Source organism: Oncorhynchus keta, chromosome 19, assembly GCF_023373465.1.
Source record: "Oncorhynchus keta strain PuntledgeMale-10-30-2019 chromosome 19, Oket_V2, whole genome shotgun sequence".
Lineage (NCBI taxonomy): Eukaryota > Metazoa > Chordata > Actinopteri > Salmoniformes > Salmonidae > Oncorhynchus > Oncorhynchus keta.
The window spans coordinates 42,460,823-42,487,622 of NC_068439.1; the positions used below are offsets into that span (position 1 = coordinate 42,460,823).

Sequence of the window (26,800 nt, forward strand, 5' to 3'; positions counted from 1 at the left end):
TCCGACTCAGAGCAGGGGGGGCGGGGTAGGATAAATACTATTGAGAAGATGCCACAAGGCACACTGAGACTGAAACCCACTTGCAGTTCAAGAACCACAAGCAGGACTCCGAAGCCGGGAGTAAAAGTACCAACGATATATTGGAGCTCATAAAGGAAAGACAAGAACACATCTTCTGCTTTTAGGACTTTTTGGAGCTCCGATATACAATCAATTCGATATTTGGCTATAGTCAGTTTACCTGGATATAGCAACCAAAAAAAGTTGGTAGTACACTCTTTGGAGTTTGGTCAGAGTCATTTTATTTTACTTTTGCTTGTGGAAGTGGACACTGCTCTAGAACTTGGGGTCGATCCGATACAGTCGTGTCTGGACTTGCCATTTACAGTTTCTGCCTTCGCCCCTTGCTGAACGTTTTGGCCCGAACATTCTGCGATGACAACGTGAAGACTCCGAAAGTTGCTTCCTGAATCCAGCTCGAAGTATTGTGGACTTTTGGATGGAGAGTGTGCACTAAAAGAACATTCTCAAGGTACAGTAGTATCCGATTCTATTGGTTGATTCATGTTTTACGTGTTTTGTTGCTTTGTCTTTTTGACAGTTCAATCGTGTGCTTTGTCAGTAGTGCTTGGTCAAATAGTTGGTATTGCAATGTTTTTCTTTATTTTTCTGTGTTTACATGGAAGCCTATGTGAGAAAGTTGTCTCTTCATATGTGAAAAACCTGCCAGACTTTTGGAGAGTTTAGGTACTGGAATCTTAGCATGACTTTAGTCAGTGAAACTGAGCACGCATTAAGACTCAGTCGCTGTACATGGTACTGAACAACGACATTCTGACTCGGTCACAGTCGCTGTCCAAAACGCTGTCAAATTATTTCCGTTTGTTTGCAATCGTCTTATTGTTGCAATATTGTGACTTCAGAGAACATTATTGCAGCAACCTGCACATGGGATTCATGATTAGCCTGCAACAACACCACATGAAATGACAAGCTTTATTGCATGTGAATCAAGTATGCAAATGCAAATAATTTCAACAGGTCTCTCATGTAGTGCTCCACTTGTTCCTTCTCTCCCTCCAAATCGCCTTTAAGTTATTTTGTGGGAGCAAAGGAACTATCATTCCACCTTGAGAATAGCCGTTCAGATCCGTTTGGGCTGCACGAATCTGAAGGGTATGTGTTGCATTGTTATGATCGCAAAACATCGTCCACGTATTAATGATATCATGCAATTGCTTTACTCTTGGAGATATCAACTTGACGAGTCCTTTGTAAGTTTGCACTCAGCCGGGCAATATTTCTCAATGTCCCTGTGCGCTATATGACATTTCATATAGACACGGACACAGACAGACATCATAAGAAACCGTGTGCAATGAGCTTGTAAATTGGATGTGATTCTTGACGACAGCATGCATTTGATCATGTTTATTATGAATGTTATGAACATTTCCGCCGTGGGAGTGGAGATATATTGTCACATTGTCAGCAACAGAAATATACATGCATCGGCATTTATCAACAGGTTGCTCTAGCAAAGATTTCTCAATTATGGTTTCTTTTAACTGTCCAGCATTCCCGAGCGTCACAATTATACCCTGCTGAACTCTGACTCATCTCTGAATTTGATTTGATTTTATAACGTCTGTTAAGAACCTATGATTTCATTATGCAACATTTGCTATTCATGTTGCTTAAATACTTTCATGTTTACCATTTCAGTTTTAGTTTATTCTATGACTATGGAACTTGAAAAAACATGTAATAATCATCGCTGTCTTCCGGCTTTGATGACCTTCCTAACGCATGATATCCGGTGCATACATGTTGTTTTGTCATTTCTGTGACTCAGTGTTCATGTAATGCTTCGGAAGTTAAGACACAGGAGCACATACAGACGACTTGTTTTCACATCAAGGTTTGAATTTACTAACTTGCTGCCTGCTGCCATTGCACAACATTCACCGAAAGTGCATTTGGGAAAAAACACACACACACACAGTTGCCACAGCAACTGAACTGACTCTTACCATAGGTCTCCAAAACAAAGGGGGGCTGTTAGAGGCAGTAGTGCTTTATAATGTGAATAATTAGGACCATTTTGTTCCAGTGCTAACTAACAAGTCAGATCTCATAGAGAGACACAAAGGGTGTGAACTTGGAATGAAGCAAAGCATATTTAAAGGTTGCCAAAAGCTCTCTTGGCTTTGCACATGGCACGCAATTGAATAGAAACAGCTTGAGCCATTTATTTGACTTGATGACCCCGAGAACGCGTCTATTTCTTTTTTCATGTTTTTGCTTTTGTTGTGAAAGTCAGCAGAAAGAGAACAATCTTGCAGAGAAAGGAAAAATGGGGACACAAAAGTAGAAGTGACCTCTCCTCCCTCGTTCACCCCCCTCCTCCCCCTAGGGCTTCTATCACAGATGGTTCAGTTGCAGCTTGCTTATTCCCATCTTTCCCTTCTCCAACCTCTGCACAAAAAGATACAAAGTGATAGAAGATCTGGGGATTTGTTTGGTCACCTGCGGCAGCTGTGGACTTAATTGCCTGCATGTTATCTTTTCAGAAGCACCAAGGAGATGTCCCTGTGTTCAAACAGTTCATATACATATTACAGGCAGTGTAGAATAGAGCAAGCTGTGTGGCAATGTACTATGATTTGACTCTGATTAGAGTAGTCAGGACTTGACAGCCACAGGTATATATATCCTGCTGGCAGAATACTTGTCAACTGATCTATGATTGCCTTCAAAACAACCACATATGTACAAGGGGTAATGGTTTCTGTGGCAGCAATAGAACTCCCCCACACACACCCAGTACTTTCTCACAGCTCTCCATTTTCATTAGTCATGCAAACCCATGGCCCTTCTGGCTTAAAGCGATTCTTCTATCTCTGCAGATCTCCTGTGAAGTCTTGAATCATTGTACTTCAACATAGATATGTTGTACACATTCCTAAGTCCACATCTCCGGAGAGAAACGGGACTGTTTGTTTACTGGGCTGTTAGTGCTGATGGGTGCATGGTATTATGCAAAGCACAGCATCAGCTCTCTGGTGAAAAATGCCACTTGAAAGCTGTGCATCACAGCACAACAGACAGAGAGCACCTGATGGTAATTTAGCTCTTTCCCCTCTTTTGAATTTTACACTAATCTGCACAAAAAAACATTCATAACAGCTGTTTCCATAACTACCACCTGATTACGCGTAGGCTGCCTGATTTTGTAGAAATGTTGACGACAGCGAGATAGGGAGAGAGGTAGAGATGGAGCGATGAAGACAGAGATAGATAGAGAGAGGGTGGGAGCAAGGGTGTGAGAGAGGGGCTGTAAATGTGACAGCCATACATGTTTTTCTCTCCTCAGTCCTCGCCCCATTTAAAGCCCATTTATGGCTGGTTACTGGGTGGCGGAGGGAGAAGAGAGAGTGAGACACATACTCCCACACAAGCAGAGGTCTACCTCAGAGGGAGAGTATAGGAAGGAGGCTGGTGCAGAGCATGGGCAAATTAATGACGGTCTAGCTTTGAAGGATGCAGGTGCATCGCTACTGAGAGAAGGAAGGAGGAGGCACTGCTGAAGTTGTATTTCAAGTTTTTTTGTATATCATTCTGCACCCGGTTGTACCTTCTGCTACCCCACCCACCCAATAACTTAGCCAAGGCTTTGAATCCCTTTGCAGACCTACTCATAACGTTTTAATTATTTGTGAATTACTCGGCATCAGTTGGTGGGTTAATAGTGTTTTAGGGCTTCTTCCGACATTAGTCACTAGCTCAAGGCGACTGGGCTGCCATAGAGACATGTAAGCAGAAAGAATAGCCTTGCCCTGCATGCATGAGAAAGTTGTTGCTGAGCAACAGTCTTCTTCTCTCCTTATTCCCCCTTCCCCCACCTAGACAATGTGTATGTAACCTCATCAAGTATAAGGTGCCACATGGAGAGTCCAGTACAGGGATACTGATCTTGTGTGCTCTTTGTTCCAGGGCCAGATAGGGTTATTCCTATATATGACTTGACAGATACAGATGTAGGATCTTAATTTGAACCAGTTTGCTACTGCAGAAAAATAATCCTGCAGAAACATGCCATTTTAATTATTATGTGGATGACAATTAATGGAGATTTTTGTAGGAGTTGACACATTTTTTAGAATAGAAAATAAAGTCTGAAATTATCAAATGGGAATAACAAACCTCAAATACACTACAAGTTTTAAATGTGATCAAATTAAGATCTTGCATCTGTACCTCTCTCCACAGGGCATCGTAGTGCAGCAACTACATGCTGTATATGTTGGTTTATGTCTAAACACATTTAGGGTGGGAAAAGCAATGTTGCATGAGTGTCATCTCAATGCACTCCACAGCTGCATATTCTAGTGTGGGAACTGGCAATCGAATAGACCCTCCCTTCAGTCTGCCCTGAATGGGGCTCCTGATAAGCAAGACTTCTTCATTTTTGAGGGGACGCAATAGGCAAGGGTCAAACAAAGTTCATGCAACTTGTGGAGCTGTAAGTGAGATCAATGACTTAACCTTACCATGTTGCTCTTGCTTCTCAGATTCCTGGGCATTGTAGAGTGTAATTGACTTTAAGTGTTGTCTGCGGTTCCCAGTGGCAACGCGCCAGCACCAGACATCAGCCTGACGCACTTCGGTTAGCATTTAGCGGCACATTCCCGTGTGTGGGAGGAGAGAGAGAGAGAAAGAAAGAAAGAAAGAAAGAGAGGGAAATTGAGAGAGAGCGGAGGCTAGGACTGCAATTGCAGATCCACACACTGTTATTAAACTCTGGACCCTCAGTGCATTTGTTCACTGGAGAGATCTGCTGCTGCACAGTATTGCTAATCACAGGCTCAACACTCAAGTGGAGATAGATGTAATCAGGAGACTGGGAATTATTTTTCACCTTTATTTATACAGGTATGTCAATTACCTCAATAAAGACCAAATTCTCACTAACAAGGATGAGCTGTGCAGGTTGCAATGAGCATATGTATATTAGAAGTTAGTTCTGAAGAATTCCTTGAATTCACCATAGAGCCAAGGTACCTCTTGGTTGGTTCTGATCAGAGAATTGTTACACTTAGTGACCTGTCATGTTTCTTTTTTTTCATCTTCCCTTTGTCCAACAGACACATCTTTGACACATGGCTGTCTTTCTGTCCCACTGAAGCCTTTGAACCCCATCCAATTCCTCGGAGAGTAAACCAACAAGTTCCAAGCAACTGAAGTCACATCGCAACAAATTACATAAATAGAGGAGAGAGAAAAGAGTGAAATCGATTTGAGTCCCCTTGAAACGTCCTCTCGAAGCAACCACAGAATGGCGTGGCCACCTCCCCGGTCGGGGCCCTTAGTGGCCCTTGTGGCCCTCCTTTTCCTCGGTTTGACTTCCAGCATCCCGTCTGGCCCGGCCTCTGATACCTGCGCCACCCTGGAGCAGAGTCGCTTCTTCGGGCTGTTCTCTTCGACCGCCAACCTGCCCTCCACGCCGTGCTCCTGGACCCTGCAGAACCCAGACCCTCGCCGCTACACCGTCTACATGAAGATCACCAAGCCCAGCGACTCCTGCCTGCCCCGCCAGGTCAAAACCTTCCAGTTCGACTCCTTCATCGAGACCTCTCGCACCTACCTGGGTATGGAGAGCTTTGATGAAGTCGTCCGATTGTGCGACGCTTCAACATCTGTAACCTACCTGGAGTCTAGCAAGCAGTTCCTGCAGCTCCGCAAGGTGGCGCCAAGACACGGCCTGGAGATTGTGGAGGGAGAGGGCAGCGGTGAGTTCAAGGCCGAGTTCCTGGTGGTGGGCAAGAGGAACCCCAGTATGCCAGCCTGTCAGAAGCTGTGCCAGTGGCTGGAGAATTGTTTGTCCACCAGCACTCATCCCAACCCCTGCGGCATCATGAACACCCCCTGCCAGTGCTGGGAGACCCCCGTCAGGAAGCCCGGTGGCTGCTACCGTGGAGGCGTCTACCTGGAACAGTGCATCCCAACCCCCAGAGACTATGGACGTGACATTGTACGTGACACCGAAATCATAAGTGAGTAGAGTTACCACCACCTAACTGGCTTACTGTGTAATGCTCAATGTCCACGAATCCACTTGTCTGTTTTTGTTTTCCCATCCAATAGAGTCTAGACTAGATCTCTGTCTGGCTGATTGGAATCATGTTCCCTTGGAAGCACAGCCTCCCCATGCTGACTCAAACTAATCAACCCTCCCCCCCGTTAATGATCTAAATTCTAGAGGTATAGAGAACGTGAGGTTCTGATGAAGATGTGCCCTTTGCTGCCTCAGTTACATAAGGCATAAATGAAGGGTGTTAGGAAGAGACTGTGCCTCCTTAAGGTCTAAGTGGTCAGATTGCTCTCACTGCACAGTGTTAGCTCGCCATTTTGTTTTCATGGATGGCGGACATGTTTGCTGGCTCTTTGCTGGGGGATTGAGGGATGCAAAAGGCACACACACAGTGTACACAAAGCCCTCACAGTTAGCTGGCACAGGAAATCGAAGCCAATCACTTGCAGTAACCATAGCAACACGCCAGCCTTGCACACCGTGCTTTCCAGGGCGCTGGAAAGCAAACAATCATATCAAATGAAAAACTTTGATCTGGTGTGGTTTCCTCACAAAGAGCTGTCCTTGTGCATTTCGCCTTAGCTCTCTGACAGGCTCAGTAATTTCCCGTTACAGTTTGTACATCGAAATCCTTGAGAACACTACCTGAAAAAAACATTTACAGTCTTACTGAACTGTAGCAATTTCTATATCTACATTTCTGAGCGGTAGGGCTTTTTAAGAAAGAGTTAAGCTCCATCCACATCTATATACCATCTTCAAGAAGGATGTCTCTGGACTTGTGTGTGATGCCATGTGTCTCATGTTTTTCTCTTCTGCAGAGGGCTGGAATGGTTGGGGCCGCTGGTCTGAGTGCAGTATGGAGTGCGGGGGTGGAGTCCAGGTGCGCAGCCGAGCCTGTCATCCAGAGGATAGTGTGTGTGAAGGCGTGGTCGAAGAGGGGCGGGCCTGCAACCCTCAGCCCTGCATTGGTGAGTCTACCTGTCAATCTAGCTGTCTAGTTGTTTTCTTGGAAGTCTGTCATGTCTAACCTACTGTCTGTCTTTGTGTTGATCTGTCTGGAAGCGGCTTGAGTTTCAGCTCACTAATCATCGTTTACCTCCCAAGGTCAAGTGCGTGCCCGTAGCCAAGCCCTAGCTTCCATTGTTGGCCTGAAAAGAGAGAACGCTGATGTTCCTAGCACTGGAGTCGTGGCCCCTCAAACAGGTGAGACACACATTCTGGTGATAAAGGATACAAAATCGAGTTTTGGAGATAGTTGGAGAGGTGTTTACGATAGTATAATACATTTAAGAGACCAGTAGATCATTTGCAGTTATGTCATGTATAACTTAGCTCTACCATATAAGTTGTGTTACGGCCGCCAGACCTTCAGCGCTGACTCTTTGACCCCTAACCTTTTGTAGTGGACGCTGCTGCGGTTGCAGATGAGTGGTCCCCCTGGAGTGTGTGTTCAGTGAGCTGTGGAGAGGGCTGGCAGGCCCGCTCCCGTTTCTGTGTTACGTCCTCCTACAGCACCCAATGCACCGGCCCCCTCCGCGAGAACCGGCCCTGCAACAACACCATGGTCTGCCCCGGTAAGTGGTGGCTCATTTACCGGGGGCCGTGTTAAGGGTGGTGTTTAGAGTGTGTGTGTGTCTCTAGACAGGTTGGCAACTCTGGTCAAAATCACAACTCCACCTAGTGGATAGCTCGTGAAATGGTCCCCTCCTTCAACTCACAGTCAATAACCCAAAGACCCTACAACTCCGTTACCTATGAATAATTCATGTTCATTTTGAGGGCAAAACCATCACAAAAAAATGTATGTTTGGTGACATGGTCTGAATTTTTCCTCTTGTTTTCAGTTGATGGAGCTTGGGACGAGTGGTCCCCATGGAGCCTGTGCTCTTCCACCTGCGGACGTGGTTACCGTGACCGCACCCGCACCTGCAAGCAGCCCCAGAACGGAGGAGAACCCTGCAAGGGACCCATCAAACAGACCAAGTTCTGCAACATCGCAGTCTGCCCAGGTTAGCCTTATTACTTACTTAATTATGATATATGCCACTTAGCTGACTCTTTTATCCAAAGCAACTTACAACAGTGAGTGCATGCATTTAAGTATATGTGAACCTAGCGGGAATTGAACTCACTACCCTAACTCTTAATGAGCATATCTTTGTCAATGGGTTGGCTTTGTCACTGACCCCTGTGGGAAGAACTCTGACTGACTAAGAGACGTTCACTTTCAAGGCTTCTCGCTTTCCTCCTTCCTGACTTCCTACCCGTTCTAACTCACATCTAAAATCCTTTAGTGATGGTGGTTATCGTGGGGAGTAAAGTGTTGCTTTGGCATCACATCTGACGTACTGTATCTGCAGAACAAATACCTGCAGGGCTTAGTCATGGGCTATACAGGCAGTGAGTCATACACTCCTCATGGTCATCCTCACCACTCTCACTCACTCTCTCACTCCCTCACTCTCTCACACACACACACACACACACACACACACACACACACACACACACACATCAGAGCTTCAGTTCTCTCTCTGGTGATACATACACACCGCCCACTGTGGCAGTGAATGGTTAGTCCTCTTCTCTCTCTCACCTGAATGTTTCGTCAGTCTGATACTTAGACGTTTTTTAATTAAAATAACAACGGCTTTGTATTTTGCAATTCCGTTATTCACTTAGCACATCCCTGATTGTCTGCCGCTCCTCAATACTTCGGAAGTTAACTCCTTCAATCTGCCTGGCCATGTAGTTTCATACTGTGGACAGCAGATGGCAATATGCACCACCAAGCGATGACCACTGTAAATGACTGTCCTTACTTTGGGAAAATCCCATTTCTGGACTTGGCAGTGAGAGAAAAAAAAAGCTCCTGCTTGATCCATGTAGGCTGATGGGATGACTTAATGAGGTGAAACTCGGGGAGTGATGGAATCCGACGCCCTCCAGAGGCTCCTAATTAGGCCTGCCATCCCGTGTTGGGAGACATTGACTGCATCGTAAATGGCACCCTATTCCCTATATAGAGTGCACTACTTTTGACCAGAGCCCATGGGATAGCTATAGGGCTCTGTTCTTCCCATACGACACATAGTTGTAGGCCCATGTTGACCTCCAATGAGCGAGCAGACATTTTTCTCCCTTTAAATGCAGTACACTTGATGATGTTCTCCCAACGACTGGAGGGTTTTGTGTGTCGTTTGAGGAGGGCAATTGGTTGGGGAGGCATTTAGAGTTAGAGACACCTGCAGTGGTGCATGAAGGGCAAACGAGAGCAGAAGTTGAGCTTTCACTGCTGCTCAGTCTCAAAGTAGGACATGTTGAAATGTTAATAGCATCTCTGTGCCATGATGATTATTGGCCCGAGGCTTGACGGTGTCCTAATTCTCCACCGCCCTCTCTGGTTCCCTCTAGTGGACGGTGCCTGGAACGAATGGTCCGGTTGGACCACCTGCTCCGCCTCTTGCTCGAATGGCACCAAGCAGAGGACACGTGAATGCAACGGACCGTCCTACGGAGGCTCGGAGTGCCGTGGTGATTGGCGTGAGACCAACAACTGCTTCCTGAAAGATTGCCCAGGTAGACAGCTAGCACCACCAAGTTTGTAATGGAGACCTCTTTTGTCATAATAACTTGTCCAGCACCCTGTTCCAGACGTAGTCTATGTGTAAAAGGCCAGTATTGGGCCACTATGGCCAGTAAAAGGCCACTAATGGCTACTGGTCAGTCTGTCGAAGGTCAGGGAAAAAACATTTGTTTGTCTCTCTCTAGTTGATGGACGCTGGTTATCATGGAGCTCATGGGGAAGCTGCAGCAAGACCTGTGGTGGAGGAAGCCAGCAGAGACAGACAGAGGATGTGCGAAGGACCTTACTTTGGTGGAGAGCCTTGCCCTGGAGAGAGAGGAGAGCTGAGACGCTGCAACGAGAAAAGATGCCCAGGTCAGTGAGTCAAAACAACATGGCTGACATGTGGGGTGAAATCAAATTCAGTGGTTCAACACAAAACAACAGTTTTCTAATACAACTTGACCAAAGACAACCAAGCAACCAAATATGCAACCAAGTCTCCTTCTCTTCTCTTCAGAACCCCATGAGATCTGTCAGGAGGAGACCGACGGTGATGTTGTGTGGAAGAGAACCCCAGCAGGAGATATGGCGGCCGTGACCTGCCCTACAGATTCCACAGGTCAGTACATTAACACATGTAGCCCATTATTCTTAAAATATATACATGTACTTCACATGTAATGTAATCATCCCTGTGTATGATCATGCTGACCTCCGGTACTCTGTCGTACACACAGGCTTGACCTTGCGCCGATGCACCCTTGGCGCTGTAGGCCTTGCTTATTGGGAGAATCCGACCTACATTAAGTGCATCTCCAAGAACTACCTGGACATTTCCACATTGGTAAGTTGGCTAGACCAGAAAGGAGTGTCTGGAGATGTATCTTCCAACAACCGTGCTAGTTATGATCGTCTATTGTTGTCTCACACAATTAGTAGTCAATCCTTTAAACTCTGAAGATGCTGCCCTTAAAGTCATAGCTACAAACCATTAGAGATGGGGCTCACTACAATGATAGATACCTAATATGAAGATGGTTGAAAACACATCTCCACAACCTATGATTTCCCGGCCGAACTCGAAGCAAGTTCCACTGCGTTTTTTTCATTGTTCCCCTCTAATCAGGGACTGAAACAGACCTGGGACACCAGGTGCTTGCAATGAAATATGTAGGGTCGGAGTTGAATGCTCCTGAACTAGAGTGTGACCTCTCTACTTATACCCTCCCGTCCTATAGGCCCAGGATGGTGTTGATAAGGCTAAGAAGGGCTTGATGGCTGATGGGATCTCTGAGGTGATCTCCCGACTGAGGGCCACCTCTGATGAGGGGACCAAGTACAGCGGAGACCTACTGTCCATCATGGATGTCCTCAGGAACACCACTGAGATCTACAAAGGAGCTGGATACAGCCTGAGCAATGCCGATGTGGAGGTCAGTCCGAAATACGGTGTTGCTTTTGAATTAAGCATTGCAAATAAAATTGCAATGTGTATTGTCACTCACAAAGCTATTCCTTTTGCCATGGTGTTATGTTCTGACACTCCTCCGGCAAAGTATGATTTGGGCGTCATCAAGTCTTAACACCTATCGCTCATATCTCCTCTTCTACAGAACTATGCCCAGACAATCAGCAACTTACTGAAGGAGGAACATCATGACAAATGGGAGGAGGCACAGCTGGTGAGTGACAAGTTCTGAGAGCAGTGTATTTAGGCAATGCACCTATTCACAACAGTGAATAGGTGCGAGTGGATTACTGTGTCACTGAGAAAAAGAGTGGTGGAGAAAGTTTTTCATCCTTTGTCAGGTTTGTGTGAGAGATGGAGTGGGGGAGAAAGTTCGGTCTGTGAGAGCGAATGGGGGGAAAAGTGGTAACTGGTGGTACCTCATTATCACCCCCCCAAAAAAAAAAAAGAACCATTCAGTTCACTACCACGGAAATAATAGGCTCCATAGTAAAAAAAAAAACAGGACACTCAGAGAAAGAATGGGCAAAAATGTGAGAGTATTGATTAAAAGAAACAGAACATGTGTCATTTCAATCCTCACCCCTTGACTTCCCTCACACCACCCCATACTGAAGATAGTGTTAGGATCCTTTTTAACATGTTATGCTTTGAATCAGATGGGCCTCGTGAGAATTTTAAGGAAGACTCTTGGCAGGTTTTTTTTCTCATTTGTCATGACATGTTGATTTTGTTACTTTTAAACCCCTGTTCAAGTGAACTTTGACCTCCAGCCTCATGGATAGGATTAGTCCGGGTATTATTGTAATAGATATTGTGTTCTCATTAGCCTACTTGGTTAGATAAAAGTAATACATATATTAGTATGGAAAACTCCAGTCACTAATCAAAAGGCTCCACATTCAGGGAATAACAATTTGCTCGTCAAATTGAAGATGAACTGATTACGAATTAGCTGTGTGTCAGTTCGGGGCAGAGAGAAAGAGCAAGGCAGACAGGGAGAATCACAACGCCCACTCTCCAATCTGTGCGTCTCCATACCAACCCACAGACCATGGTCGTTGTAAAGAAGGGACACATACACAGACACTGTACAATATGTATTACACAGATATACACACACCTTTCGCCCACATCGCTACAGTTCTGCGTCAGAGAGGCGCAAGAGCCCTCCCTCCCGTCCACAGAGAACAGGGAGAAAAAGAGGAGAGCGAATCAACAGCCTGCTGCCTGATGCCCATATATGTCCCTCCGGAAGTTAGGAGGCTCCACAGTCGATGATAGTGCTTTTCACTGCTCAGGAACATTGGTATTGTGAAAGACTAAGATACAGTATGAAAGGCATTACATATACAGTGCGGTATAAGGCCTATACGTTCATTGTTCCTCTTTATGCTCAGCATAGATAAGCGATGCTATGAAAAACAAATAGTCTCCCAGCCGGCAAAACTGGCATTGTAATTTCAACCGGACAACAACAAGTTCTGGTTGTAAATTTGTTGTAATGACGTTCATTCAACCAACTTCAAACAACCCCTGGATGTTTCTGATTTTCCTTTATATAAACGTATGGTCTCCCCTCCTCTTTTCTTCCTTCTCGCTCTCTCCCTCCCTCCACTTAACTCTCCTCTAGATGGGTACTAACGTCAAGGAGTTCTTGCAGCTCGTCGAGGACTTTGTGGACATGATCGGTATGCAGATGAAGGACTTCCAGGACATTTATGAAGTCACAGAGAATTTAGGTGAGCCCCTCATTTTTCCTGGCAGGAGCTCTCTGCTCTGACATCCCACGGTGATTTGTCTTTACCTTTTATCCGGCCACAGAGTGCATCAATCTTAATCATGTCACCGAAGAGGGGTTCTAGATTAACAAGAAAAAATGTATCTGTTATCACTGTGACATTTTGGCAGGCCCGTTAGTAGCAATCCATCTTCAAGATAGTTTTGTCCTATAGCAGCTGAAATATGTCACAAATCTAATCAAATACAATTTTATTTGTCACATGCTTAGGCAACAGGTGTTGGCTAATAGTGAAATGCTTACTTAGGGGTCCTTTTCCAACAAAGCAGGGTTAAAGTTTTTTTTAAATGAAAAAAAAATGAAATAGTGACACGAGGAATAAATATACAGTGAATAACTAATAAAAATAATGAGTAAAAATAACATGGCTACATATAGGGAGCAGAAAATAACATGGCTAGTAAACAGGAAGTACCAATACCGAGTCGATGAGCTAGATGCAAAGATACAAAGATAAACCCCATCCTGCATGTTACCAATTACGTGGGAGGAAGCTAGAATCCGATTGGGTTTTACATAAGCTCTCAGAGAAGGCACATACTGTCCAAACTGTAGAACTCACACTTATTTCTTGCCATGCCGCCTTGACTATAGCAAAGCTGACATTCACAATCCCAGTTCACACAGGATTCAGCAGCAACTCCTCCAGACAGTTAAAAGAAATGATGTGTGACGCATGAAACCATAGCTGTCCTCGGCTCTTCACTTACCAGACCCTAAGGGAGTCGCAGTATCCTATACACACACCATGTATTCCAGGGACTCTCTTTGACACAACACCTTCCAACTCTTTTTCTCCTCTCCAGTGTTGAGCATCCATAAGCGCCCCACAGCCATGACCACCGACTTCACCTTCCCAGTGAAAGGATGGAGAGGCATGATGGACTGGGTCAGGACCTCAGAGGAGAAGATCACCGTCTCCCGCGACGCTCTGTCCATCGACCAGTCCGGTGAGAATGGCATACATACTGTATTTAAATAGTGCACATTCACGACCACTGATGCATGCACGGTACAGATAGTCTACAGATACACATGCGTGTACGTATTTGTGTGAAGAAACCGATAGCAGGACGGTGAAACAAAACCGTTCTGCAGAGTCTCAAAACACCTCGAAGCTCTCGCCTGCTCTTGTTGACACCCACTGTTTTCTTCTCTCCTAGTGAGTAATAACAATAATTAATTGTGTATTTGTGTCTGTGACAGAGGGCACCACTGCATTTGTGACCGGGATCATTCTGTACAGAAACCTCAGCTCCATCCTATCCTTCCAAAGGTAAGACCTTCCTACTGAATGACTCCTACTCTATTCTAGCACACTTTTACAGTGCCCTCTTGATACACTGATTTACAGGCATATGGTTACTCACTGTACAAACCCCATTCAAACCATTTTAGCATTCCCCTGAAGTATTCGCCGTTGATTGCCAATTTATCCCCATCAAACACTGTAAATGCTCCGACAGCACATTACCAGTACTGTGCTTTAGTTTGACCAAATGTCCTGTCTCTTCTCTCCTCAGTAACAGCAGCGTACTCAACTCGAAGGTAGTTACGGTTGTGGTCAAGCCCACCCCAGGTCTGCTCTCCACCCCAGTGGAAATCGAGTTCCCCCACCTCCATAATGTAAGTTCCCATTGGATACCCACCTAATGGCCCTTTAGAACTGCAAGTCCCCTAAGTGTATTGGTCGTTGTTTTTATTTTATTTGAAACAAGCAGCAGTACATTAAGTCGCATGAATAAACCTTGCGTCATTGCGGTAATAGAGGAGTGGATGTTTTTAGTGCCGTGGGTGAGGTTGGGGGGAATGAAACGTTGGATGGTGGTTAGCGCCATGCTGTTACATCTCACGCATGTGATAACAGATTGTCCAATTGTGCATCCCACGCATTTCCTTTTCCTTAGATCCTTACCCCGCCTTTTCTATTTTTTTTCCCAGGACACCATCAATGAAACGTGCATCTCCTGGGATGAGAGTGAAACGTAAGTGGTGACTAATGTTGTTTACATCCCATTTGTCCATTCGCATTCATAAATATCCATCTTTTCATAATTCTGTCAACCCATTTGGTGATAGTTGATTATTCCAGAAAGCTCAAAGGCCATTCACTACTGCTTCTATCACTTGATATGAGCATTCACCCTTTAGCTATATAAGTCACTGTGATGCAGTATTGTTGCAACTCTTGTAATGTCAATCATCTGGACAAGCAGGGACAGAGCATCAATAGATTATGTTGACATGACCCATCTCTCTGGGCTTTAAGGGTAACAGCCGCTCTTATCCTCAGAGCCCCCTGTGACACCTTTCACTGATCAACAAGTCATCTGGATCCATTCATACCCCACTAACTAGGCAGGGACACAACACAGAGGCAAAATTGATGTAAAGTTTAATTCAGAGTATAGCTAATCATCCAAAGACAATGGCAACTCTTCTTCTCCCATCTCTCCCGTGTCCATTTTGTCATTTTAGAGGTTAATAGATGTTAACAGGAAGTGACAAATGGACTTTAAAAAAAAGATGTTTAGATGCATTTTAATGCATCCTGAATACCCCCCGCTGTTCAACTTACCCCCAGCTCTGGATCACCGTGGGGCGTTGGGTGGATCCTAAATGGCACCCTATCCCCTATATCGCACACTACTTTTGACCAGAGCCCCATAGGGAATAGGTTGTCATTTTGGAGGCAGCCGTACTGTGCCCTCCTGAAGCACAGGTGGACCATTTGCATTTAGATAGATTTGTACACTTGTGAAGCTCAGATAAGCACTGCAATGCATTCAGCTGAGGCCCCGTCCACATCTGCATCCCTTCCCTTCCCCACCTGGGAGAAGCAGCCCAAGAGAAGAAAAAAAGAGGTAGAGGAGAAAATGTCATTCACTCATACACTTTCAGAAGGGAGGGGGGTAGGACAAGGGAGGGGATACGTGCCTCCAGCCAAATTAGTTTCATTTTAGACAGCGGATGTGATTATAATGCCTAGATGGAGGGAGGATAGGGGGAAATGGTAGAGAGGGAGAAGCCCTGGATCAGAGTTTGGGTCAAAGTTTACTTTGTGGAGGAGCACTTGTTTGGTTTTGAGGCAGGCTCACTGGGGAAAAGCCATTACTCTACAGGTCCATTCACGCCCAACTGTCTATGCTATGCTACAGACACACAGATTGAGGCCAAGTGCTAAGCTAGGCTATTCTAGAGTCAGTGTCCATCTCTCAGTGACATGCTATTAGATATTAGACTAATTCCAAGCTAACATACTCTGTCTGATCCCTTTTCAAAGTTACACAGTCAGATATTGCACAGTTACACAAACCATACCAAGGAACAATGCCTAGTCTACCCTCTACTTCACCTCACAACTTCTGACCCATCTGAGTGATCTGAGAAATCGAGCAGGCAAGCAGGCATTAAACTGTACTGGCAGCAGAGCAAAGCCTCCTCTCCAAGTTGACTTTGCTGTTGACTACAGTGACTCCTGCTATTTCCCTTCTCTCCCTTCGATGCTCGACAGTGTGTGAACTAATGTCTAGGGGCGGGGGGGGCTGGCTGGTGGTGGTGGTAATCACAGCCTTTTGCTCAGGCAGGCTCACCAGTTTGTGCCTGAGGCCACGGTTCAATGCTTCGCTCCCTTCTCTCTCCCCCCTGACACTCACATCATGTGAAACGCTGCAAGGTGGCAGCGTCTGCTGCTGCACAGTGCAGGCAGCTAACTTTATCCCCATAACCACTCGTTCATGATGTGGAAAAGGGATTGTTGCCGTCTTAAGATTGTTGATTACAATGTCTTTTAATGGTCATTGATGACAAGACGTTGCCCTTTGTCTCCATACCTAAAACTGGATATTCTGGGATGGAAAACCCATAGTGGCCATCTTAATAACTGAGAGTTAGAATTATACACAGTAGATGTTCAAAAGGTTTAGAGAAGACCCTATGGCAGTCTTAGAGGTCATGCGTGAAGCGATTCCCATGCCCACACCATAAGGCCATGCATGGTTTAGCAGAAGGGCACCAGTGAGCTCCATCATGTTTCTTATTTTACTCATACTTTTGAGAAAGTGTGCAAGAAATTGTATTCTCATTTACAACCTCCTCTTTCAGTGTATTGACTGTAGGCTTGTTGGGGATATCCAGTGTCCACCATTTCATATCTAATGCCTCTTGGGAAAGATGGTCAAGAATATAAATTAGACAGATTCTTGTTTATGTTTTTGGTATAGTATTATCAGCAATAGTGTATCCCATAGCAAAGGCTGCCATTTCAGGTGTTAGAACTACAATTACACTCATAGTTATTATAACAAAACATTTTTTCTTGTGAAAGCAACAGGTTAATTCCTATATCATTTCTGTGTAATAAGAATTTAGATTTGCATAAAAACTCACACACATACCACGTATCTTATCAATCACATATCAGATATATGAATTCCTCTGCATTTCAAATGACCATGCAAAACTGAAAGACCTGTGATTTGCTATTACAAATATGCCGGGCATATTTTACGTGGTCTTATTATAGACTAGGCTACAATGCTTTTTGGGGGGATGGAGAGGTTAATTTGAGACATTTCTCAGATTATGTTTCCTCTCTCATAACCCGCTGTTCCCTTTCACTCTCGCCCTGTGCAGTTCTTCGCTGCTTGGATCTTGGTCTGCGCGTAGCTGCAGAGCGGTCGCCGTTGATTCTTTCAGAACCAAATGCGTCTGTGACAGACTCTCCACCTTCGCCATTTTAGCGCGGCTGAACCCTGATATGGTAAGTGTTGCGCTTATTTAACTTGTGTTCCTTCAATGTTAACGTTCGTTATGTGTGTGTGATGGAAGAATTCAATGTAAACAGTAGACGTTGTTTTTCGAATGGCTCGGTTTCGCGCTGCCAGCCTCCCCCTCTTTGTCTCTGTGCAGGTGCCATTGACCATAGATAGGTTTGATAGACTGGTGATTTGAATGGTCAGACCAATAACTGTGCAAGTAACATGTCGATATTCGACACGAAATGCCATTTCTATCAAAATAACGATTGATTAATGTTAGGCTAATAATAGCCCTAATCGTTACATTTTAATGGTGGTTTTCAACTAGACTCACTGTCTTATTCAAACATGTGCAAATAACATTCCCGTGTGTGCATTAATAATCAGAGACAATTCTGTGTCATTCTTATCAATTGAATGAAATGGATAAATTCATGTTTAAAAACATAAAGCTAAATGGTTTCGTTGTGACCTACAAATGGAGTGAATAGCTACAAGCTTCACTTGCAAAATCATATCAGAATTTGTTCTACATATTTGTTCTACATATCAAAATGTGTCTACATTTGTGCTTTAAATTTATTTTTCCATTTGATCAAGATTATTCATTCATGCATTTTTGGGTATTCAAATTCATAGGGGATTGCGATTGCATAGTTTTCACAGCATGCATTGATTTGGTGGAACACATACTTTGATTAGTGTTCATTCTATCAATACTCAAAGAGCTCTATTGCGCAAAGGCAAAGTGTAATTTACCCCAGTTTAGATTGTGCCTCCATAGCAGTTCACTCTAGTTGCCCTGGTAACGACTTCTGCAGCAGCAAGCTTGGTCTGTGTGATTTTTGCTAACTGAGATATTGAGGGGAGGGAAAAACCACCATGACCAAAACCACACTGAGAATCAACAGATAGGACAGGCTATTACAATTCAGAGAAATGCAGGTTTTTGTCTCAGATCGACTTAATTGCACATAGGATTACCTTCCATTCCACTGCAAACATCAGATACTAACCTGTAGTGGGCTCAGCAGAATAGATATACAGCAGATATACAGCATGTCAAAGCCTATAGACATGCACAGTCACTCAGTCAGTATGCTTGGACTGCATGATTCTATTGCATCCAGCAAAAGATGCTGCCAATCTGAACATAAGAGATGCAATCTAGGCTTTGTTTGTCTCTAGACCTGTTGTCATCGATTTGTTTGGTCTCTGTTGCTTGTCTGGAAAAGAGAAAGGTAGCTAAAGCGCCCCCTGTGTTTGTGAGAAGACAACAAAACCAGCCACCCCTACCTGCCCCCCATAGTCGACGGCCAGCTGCGCCAATCATTTCGCCTGCCAATACCTCTGAATCCTCTATTACACCCCCCCCCAAATCCTCCTCCCTCCCTTCCACCCCACCCCACCCCTACGGGTCGCATATCAAGTCTCTCTGAAAAATGCCAAAGACTCTGGCCAATGAGAAGCGGATGTCTGGTTGTGCATTGACGGTTCCACCCGCCCCACCATCCTTTGATGTGTGCTGTAGACATTTTCAATACTGTCCCTCCGGCTGCCAGCTGTATGGGAGAGGAGAGAACAGCCAGACACTGCAGTGTTTCAGCTCTCATTTGATAAGGTCTTGCTCCCTGGATCCTGCACCAACGAGAACGTGTCTTGGACACATGGTCAAAGAGGCAGGAGTGGCCCACCTAGTTAGTCAGTGGAGAGAACCTTGTCCACTGGACCCCAATTAGAGCGGTGTGCACTGGGTAATCAACCCTTATCACAAATGAAAATGCACACTTAATAGGCACCATAAAGGACTCTTTTTTTTTTTTTTTTCTTCTGTCCTGATTTTAGGTTTAGGAGAAATTGGGAACGTTGGGATTCCTTCAAGGGCAAAAGCAAGACATGGCTCACATTTAGATCAAACTCGCTGGATTACAGTTTCACTCAGTAGCCCATGGCGAAAGGCAGCATCAACCCAGATAGACAGACATATAGGGAGGGAGGCAGTGAAGCTAGCATACTGCTGCCACAGTTCTTTTTCTCCCTGGCATTAGAAAACGGCAGTTCAGCTCACCCCTCCGCTATCTGCCATCTGGTTTGGGAGCCTCTGATGTAGTTGGATAGATTTCTAAACAAATGTGCTGTGCTAATTTAGCATTTGGCTGCCGTAGGCCCGGGTTTGCCAGCTGTGCTGTGATAAGAGGTATGTCCACGCAGAGAGCAGATAGTGATATAGACGGCCCTCCAAGGCACAGCATTCATCCCCATTTTAGCCTCTCGGGCATTACCTGCATTATCTGCAATGCCAAAGCGATGTGGCTCTTGTGGTATTTCCTATGCTACAGACACAACACTTGATGGGTTTATCATAGAAATCCACTGGAGGGCGTAGCCAATTTCACTTTCCTCGCACCTCAGGTTTATCACATTTGAAGCATTGGTTTTGCTTTTTTTCCCCCTTCCTCTGCGATTAGCTCGACCCTTAGCCTTTCCCACCTCTTTATAAGTGGCACAATTCCTAACCCCGATCAAAATGCCTCATTAGATTCTTCGCCTGTGAAGGCTTCCACATTGGGCGCCTGAACATGGTTTGTCCGCGTCTCATTTGCACCACAGTGATGCAGATCTAATCTATGGTGTTAAATTAACTCAACCACTCCAAAGTCTATTCAAAGCACGGGGACGAAGCCCCAGCCAATTAGCTGGTGGGAGTGGGTGGGGGGCAATGGGTCCCTCTCATCAGTATTGGCGCCCTCGTAGCCCCACAGGTGAGTCAGCATCAGGGCTAACAGGGTGCGAGACCTCTGCCGTGTGCCCGCCGCTAAGGGTTCAGTGTGCCAGGTCTGAGACACAGGCGGGCACTAGTAGGGCACTAAGCTGCTGTCAGAGGCGTGGGAGGTGATAACCTGTCCACTCCAACAGGGAGGGGTAACAAGACACTGGGCACACACACAGACACAGTAAATATCCCCTCATAGAAAGGCACCGCGGCATATAAATCCATGCAGATATCAGCTTGTAAGGAAGGCCCGGGATATTTCTCCCTCTTTCTCTCTTCTCCCTCTGCTTAGAAGCGGGAGATATATGTTCTGTATCCTCCATGCCTCATTTGCTGGTTCAAAAGCTCAATGGGAAAACGCAGTGACCGCGGGCCGAGTCTTTGGCTCGCCGCTCCATCTTTCTGACACGTTCACCTTGGGGTCACCTTGCCTTAGCCGTGGCCTAATTGTGCCATTCAGCTGTCTGCCCACAGGGAGCCGTCTGCTGTTGCAGATAGCGCAGCAGAGAGTAGACCCACTGCCTGTGTGTGTGCGTGTTTTCATGTGTTAGCCTTTTTTCATGTGTGTGTGTTTGCTGGTGTGCAGCGTAGTAAGGGAATGTATTGTGTTGTCTTGTCTCCTCTCTACAGAACATGGATAAGAATCTTCTTCCCTCTGTGACGCTCATCGTGGGCTGTGGGGTCTCCTCTCTCACCCTACTGCTCCTCATCATCATCTATGTCTCCGTCTGGAAGTAAGTGCCCCCTGGAAGCAAAACCACTATTACACATTTCACGTCTTTGTGTGCGCAACACGCTTTGTCTTCCCCACCGTCCTCACTCTCTCCATTTCGTCCTCCAGGTATATCCGCTCGGAGCGCTCGGTGATCCTCATCAACTTCTGCCTCTCCATTATCTGCTCCAATGCCCTCATTCTGGTTGGACAAACCCAAGCTCGCAACAAGGTATGGCACAATTCTAACCAATCCCCTCTTCTTTGTCCTTCTTTGACCTTCTCTATATGGCTTTGACCTTCTCTGTGGATTTGACCTTCTCTGTGGATTTGACCTTCTCTATGGATTTGACCTTCTCTCTGGCTTTGACCTTCTCTGTGGCTTTGACCTTCTCTGTGGCTTTGACCTTCTCTGTGGCTTTGACCTTCTCTGTGGCTTTGACCTTCTCTGTGGCTCTGAGACCTTCTCTGTGGCTTTGAGACCTTCTCTGTGGCTTTGAGACCTTCTCTATGGCTTTGAGACCTTCTCTATGGCTTTGAGACCTTCTCTATGGCTTTGAGACCTTGGAGATGAATCGCACCACTGACACCGTTTTTCTCTCACTCTCTTTCTCTCTTTCCCTCCTTCCTTTAGGTGGTGTGTGGAGTGGTGGCCGCCCTCCTTCACTTCTTCTTCCTCTCATCTTTCTGCTGGGTGCTGACGGAAGCGTGGCAGTCCTACATGGCTGTCACGGGCCGTCTGCGTAACCGCATCATCCGCAAGCGTTTCCTCTGCTTGGGCTGGGGTACGTGCCCTAATAAATGGTTTTCTGTCTGTCTGTCTGTCTGTCACTCTGTCTGTATTTCTGTCCATAGAAATATAATTGCTAGAATGGGCATCCCCATTCAAAGTGTAAATAAAGTCATCATTTGTTTATGACTCTGTTACTGTGTATATGTGTCTGTCTTTCCTCTTCCAACCATCTTTGGACATTCTAGCTGTACGTTTTCCTGTATTTCTGCCATTTATTTCTTGTTCCATCCTAACTCTGTTCCTTCTCTCTTATAGGACTCCCTGCTCTGGTGGTGGCTGTGTCTGTTGGATTTACCAAGGCTAAGGGATATGGCACCGTCAACTAGTAAGTTGAACCTAAATCTGTTTCTTCCTCCCCACCCCTCTCTCTCCTTCTTCCCTCCGCTCTCTCTCTCTCGCGAACTCCCTTTCTCCAGCTCATGTAATAATTGCTCTTGTTCTGTCTGTTCCCTGTAGCTGCTGGCTCTCTCTGGAGGGTGGACTCCTCTACTCGTTTGTTGGTCCCGCTGCTGCTGTTGTTCTGGTATATATCCCTGTATATCTAAAATGATTTCGAAATACATAAAAAAATACTTATTAATGAATACTTTACCATGCATTCTCTTATGACGTATGGTATTTAAACCAATTTCTAACCATTGCTCGCCATATTGTTAGCCATAGCTCATTGCTCACTACAATTGTCTCACTCATTGTGTCTTTAACTTCTTTTGAACAGGTGAACATGGTAATTGGCATCCTGGTCTTCAACAAACTGGTGTCCAAGGACGGCATCACCGATGTCAAACTGAAGGAGCGAGCGGGTGCGTCCCTGTGGAGCTCCTGTGTGATTCTGCCCCTGCTGGCCCTCACCTGGATGTCCGCTGTCCTGGCCATGACCGACCGCCGCTCCGCTCTCTTCCAGATCCTCTTCGCGGTCTTTGACTCCCTGGAAGGGTTCATAATCGTCATGGTGCACTGCATCCTGCGTAGAGAGGCAAGCACAACGTTTTTCACCTCGGAAGTTGTTTTCCTACGTTTTGGTTTGTATTGAAGGGTGTTTCCGAATGTCGCTGACTGTTTGGTCATTTCGCCACTATTTTCATAGGTTCAAGATGCAGTGAAATGCAGAGTTGTTGACCGTAAGGACGATGGCAATGGAGATTCTGGCAGTTCCCTCCAAAATAGCCACCACACCCAGCTCATGGTGAGTGTCTTTGTTTATGCTTATAATGTCGGAATAACATAGTTATGAATGACTGAAACTTGTGTTTTCAATGTAAAAGTAAATACACTTTCGATCAGTACTAATGAAACCATCTCTTTGTATTTTGTTTTACAGTCTGATTTCGAAAAGGATGCTGACTCCAACAGACCTGGTGAGCCTCTTTCCTTTCATTACTCTCCTAACCATTTTTCCATTCACTTACTTAAATGCCCTTTCATTCGTGGAGGTCATTTGTTTTGTCCATTTAGAATGAAGATATTTTAGAGGCAGGTTGCTACTTAAGGAAAACATTTCAGCACTTTGATTACTTCTAAATCTATTATTTACGTTTGACCATCCTTTCAATCAATGTGAATCAACAGACATGCCCAGCATCATTTTATTGTCAGTGCACTCTCTTACCTATTTGCCCCGACCCTCCTCTCCATTCCAGGTGGCATGAACTCCTCCTGTGAGGAGAAGATGCCCCTCCCACCTCAGCTACCCCTCCCCATGAGCTCCAACTTCCACACCCTGCCCTCCCACACCACCAAGGCCCACATGCAGGCCGTGCCCGAGTACTCCAGCCACACCCTCACCCTGAAGAGGGAGAAGACCCGGCTGCATGGTGGCATGGACCCGTCCTCCTGCGGGAAACCTGTCTACGTGTGCGAAGGCGAGCTCTTCCAGCAGCTGGACGCCAACCTGGCGCGTGGCCAGGCGGAGGGGAGCTGCCCCGACGGTAGCGGCTACTTGCTCCTGCCCAACACCACCTCCACCCTTCGCAAGGCCAAAGATGACCCGTCCAAGTACAACATCAGCGTGGAGCAGCTTCCACAGACCAGGCTGGTTCATCTCAGTGGGCCGTTCGCTGAGCCCCAGGCTGCCTTCGGACTCAAGACGCTACCGTCCGACCGGGTCAGCGTGTCCTACTCGGAGAGGGACTCTCCCGTCCAGAACATCCACAACATGTCCAGCGAGTCTCACATCACCCACAGCAGCCTGGGAGACACCTTCGACTCAATGAACTCCATGATGTCCAAGAGCGAGACCATCTCCACACTGTCCATGAGCTCCCTGGAGAGACAGAAGTCCCGTTACGCTGAATTAGATTTCGAGGTATGTATCATTATGTAACCAAGACAACGTTGTTATAGAACAAATACTGTATTATCATGTTAATAGCACATCAGTAAACTTGTAATAAACATGGGATAACGTCAAAGAGCTGAATGTAAGCAATCTCAAGTGTATATTTGTATATTAGCCAATAATATGGATAGAATTCATCAAGTAGGAAATTACATTTGTCTAAAATGGGGTCATTTTGTGCCATTTGCTGACTTACTATTCTTATTCCCATGTGTCCTGTAGAAGATAATGCACACAAGGAAACGTCACCAAAACATGTTCCAGGACCTCAACAGGAAATTACATCACGCTGAGAAACAAGACAGAGAGTCCCCTGCTTCAGACAGCAAGGTAAATAATCCTATAGGCATCTATTTTACAGTGTACACACAGATTCACATACAGTTAATTGAATTTTTTGTTTAAATGCCGCAGAAAATAAATGGGCAGTTGCTAGGCTAGACAACATTAATAGAGAACGTGAGAGACCATTCCAAGCAATGCAACATCTTCAATCATCTTTGTCGTGCAGACATGCTGAGTCTTTATTTACATAAGAGTATTGTTCTGGAAGAAAACCTGACCTCAGCCAACCATATTGACCTCGGCGGTTATTGAAATTGCATTTAGCAGTCTTTTAAGAATGTTTAAATAATAATGTTTTTTTTTCTTTTTTTTCTAACAGTCTGTGAGATGGAGTGTGTCCTCTGGAGGAAGTGACAAAACAAACCACAGCGTGAGTCCTATTACCCATACTGGTCTAACTGACTGAATATGCCTTTTCTGGCATTGTAAATAGGGCATACTCAGCATTGCAATGCTTCACTAGCTCCCCAGTATGAGAGGAACAGTTTATCCACATTACGCAATCATATTAGTCCATTTTTAAGTTACCTTAAAGGTAGTTAATGGCAAGCCGATTGACAGTTGTTTGGATTAAACAAGGAAAAACTACAATGACTGACCGTTGATCTGCCTGTCAACCAAATTCACAATTTTCATTAGAATATTAGGTCCAGCTTTATTTCATTGGATTATCCCCAAATCCAATTTGGGCCCATTGATGATACCAATACTCATGGCCTTTTTTTGTTCACCTCTTCAGGACAAGCAACTGCCACAGGTGGATAGACCCTGGGAAGGTGTCCAGAGGACCCAGCACTCGCCCCCCGCCTGGGTGCGGAAGGACCTGGAGCCCCTGGCCGCGTCGCCCCTGCATATGCAGCAGGTGGAGTGGGAGAAGGCTGGAGCCACCATCCCAATGGTCAGCCAGGACATCATCGACCTGCAGACGGAGGTCTGAGAGGAGAAGCCTGAGATTGTTCCTTATAGTTCCACCTCAGTCACCTATTCTATTGGTTGGGGGAGAAGAAGCCATGGATCCACGTGGATAGAGTTAGAGGAAGCCAATAATGAACAGGTGAAGAGAGGAGGGGGTAGAGAGAGCTGAGAGAGTGCTGAACCCAGAATCCATGTCTTCAGACCCGTGGCAAGAGAAAGATGGAGAGATGGAAGGAGGGAGGCTATTGTGTTGTGCTGTGGGGATTTGTTTTCCAGCAGGGACTTGATAATGAGCAACACTAGAGAAGCACTGTGATTCTGACCTGCGGTTAGTGTCAGGTAGTGACAGATGGTTCCATGGTTCCAAGGACTGGTTCTGGTTCTGTTCGCAGCCCGACCACTGAGAGGTTTCTTACCGCCTGGGCTCAGGAGAGGTGTGGTCGACATGGTTAAAATGCAGTCAACGTGCCCCTTTGACTCGTTTTAAAACGCCGGGTCTCACATTACCCGGGAGCTCCAACCAAACGTAACATTTATACGCTTGTGTTTGTGGCCAAGGCATCTTCCAAGTTAGCTAGGACAAGGCAAGAGGAGCGGTCTGGACTCCCTTCAGACTTGGGGTCTGACTCAACGCGGTGGTTTATCAATCAATGCTTGATCATGCTTACAGAGCTGAGAATTATTCTTATTATCATTATCATGTTGTTATAGTATTATGATTATCATTCTTATTCTTCTTATTATTATTATCATTATCATGTTGTTATATTATTATGATTCTCATTCTTATTATTATCTGTATTATGTTTGATTGTTTTAGCATCGATTTGAGTTTATATCTTACTACTGGTGAATTTACAGTTTTTTGCACTGTATATATCATTAGGCTCAAATATTTGATTTGAATTGGAAACCCCAAAAAAGGACTGCAAAGCATTGGGACAGCCAGCGTGGTGGTGGGAGCACAACCCTGGTTCTGCCAGCATTCTGCCTCCGCGGCACATGACATGACTGGAAGAACAACCAGCTTTTTTTACAGGAATAGCAGTTGCATTCTGGGAACTGCTGGGCGGCATCATCAGGAAGTGGTGGACAAAGACCACTCGATTCCCACCACTCCTCCTCAGCTGGCGGCAGAATGCAGGCTCCTCCGGGTTCATGATAAACAAGAGCCCCAGACCATGAGATCTCGTTTCCATCCTGCTACGCACGCAGCCTTGCAGACAGAAG

General features: G+C 45.5%; 1 protein-coding gene across 1 annotated transcript; it reads left to right on the forward strand.

The window, feature by feature from the left end:
- LOC118376859 (adhesion G protein-coupled receptor B1-like) lies at positions 1-26,800 on the forward strand. The gene is given in 31 exon segments (XM_035763657.2): positions 1-532; positions 5,148-6,056; positions 6,916-7,065; positions 7,202-7,300; positions 7,501-7,671; positions 7,942-8,106; positions 9,512-9,676; positions 9,869-9,939; positions 9,941-10,037; positions 10,183-10,284; positions 10,403-10,509; positions 10,904-11,098; positions 11,279-11,347; positions 12,767-12,875; positions 13,741-13,884; positions 14,141-14,210; positions 14,458-14,560; positions 14,876-14,919; positions 17,570-17,696; positions 21,098-21,201; positions 21,309-21,411; positions 21,814-21,964; positions 22,228-22,297; positions 22,429-22,495; positions 22,691-22,948; positions 23,060-23,158; positions 23,294-23,330; positions 23,613-24,277; positions 24,533-24,640; positions 24,975-25,025; positions 25,395-26,800. Coding segments are annotated over 30 exon segments (4,617 nt in total). The 5' UTR covers positions 1-532; positions 5,148-5,338; the 3' UTR covers positions 25,593-26,800.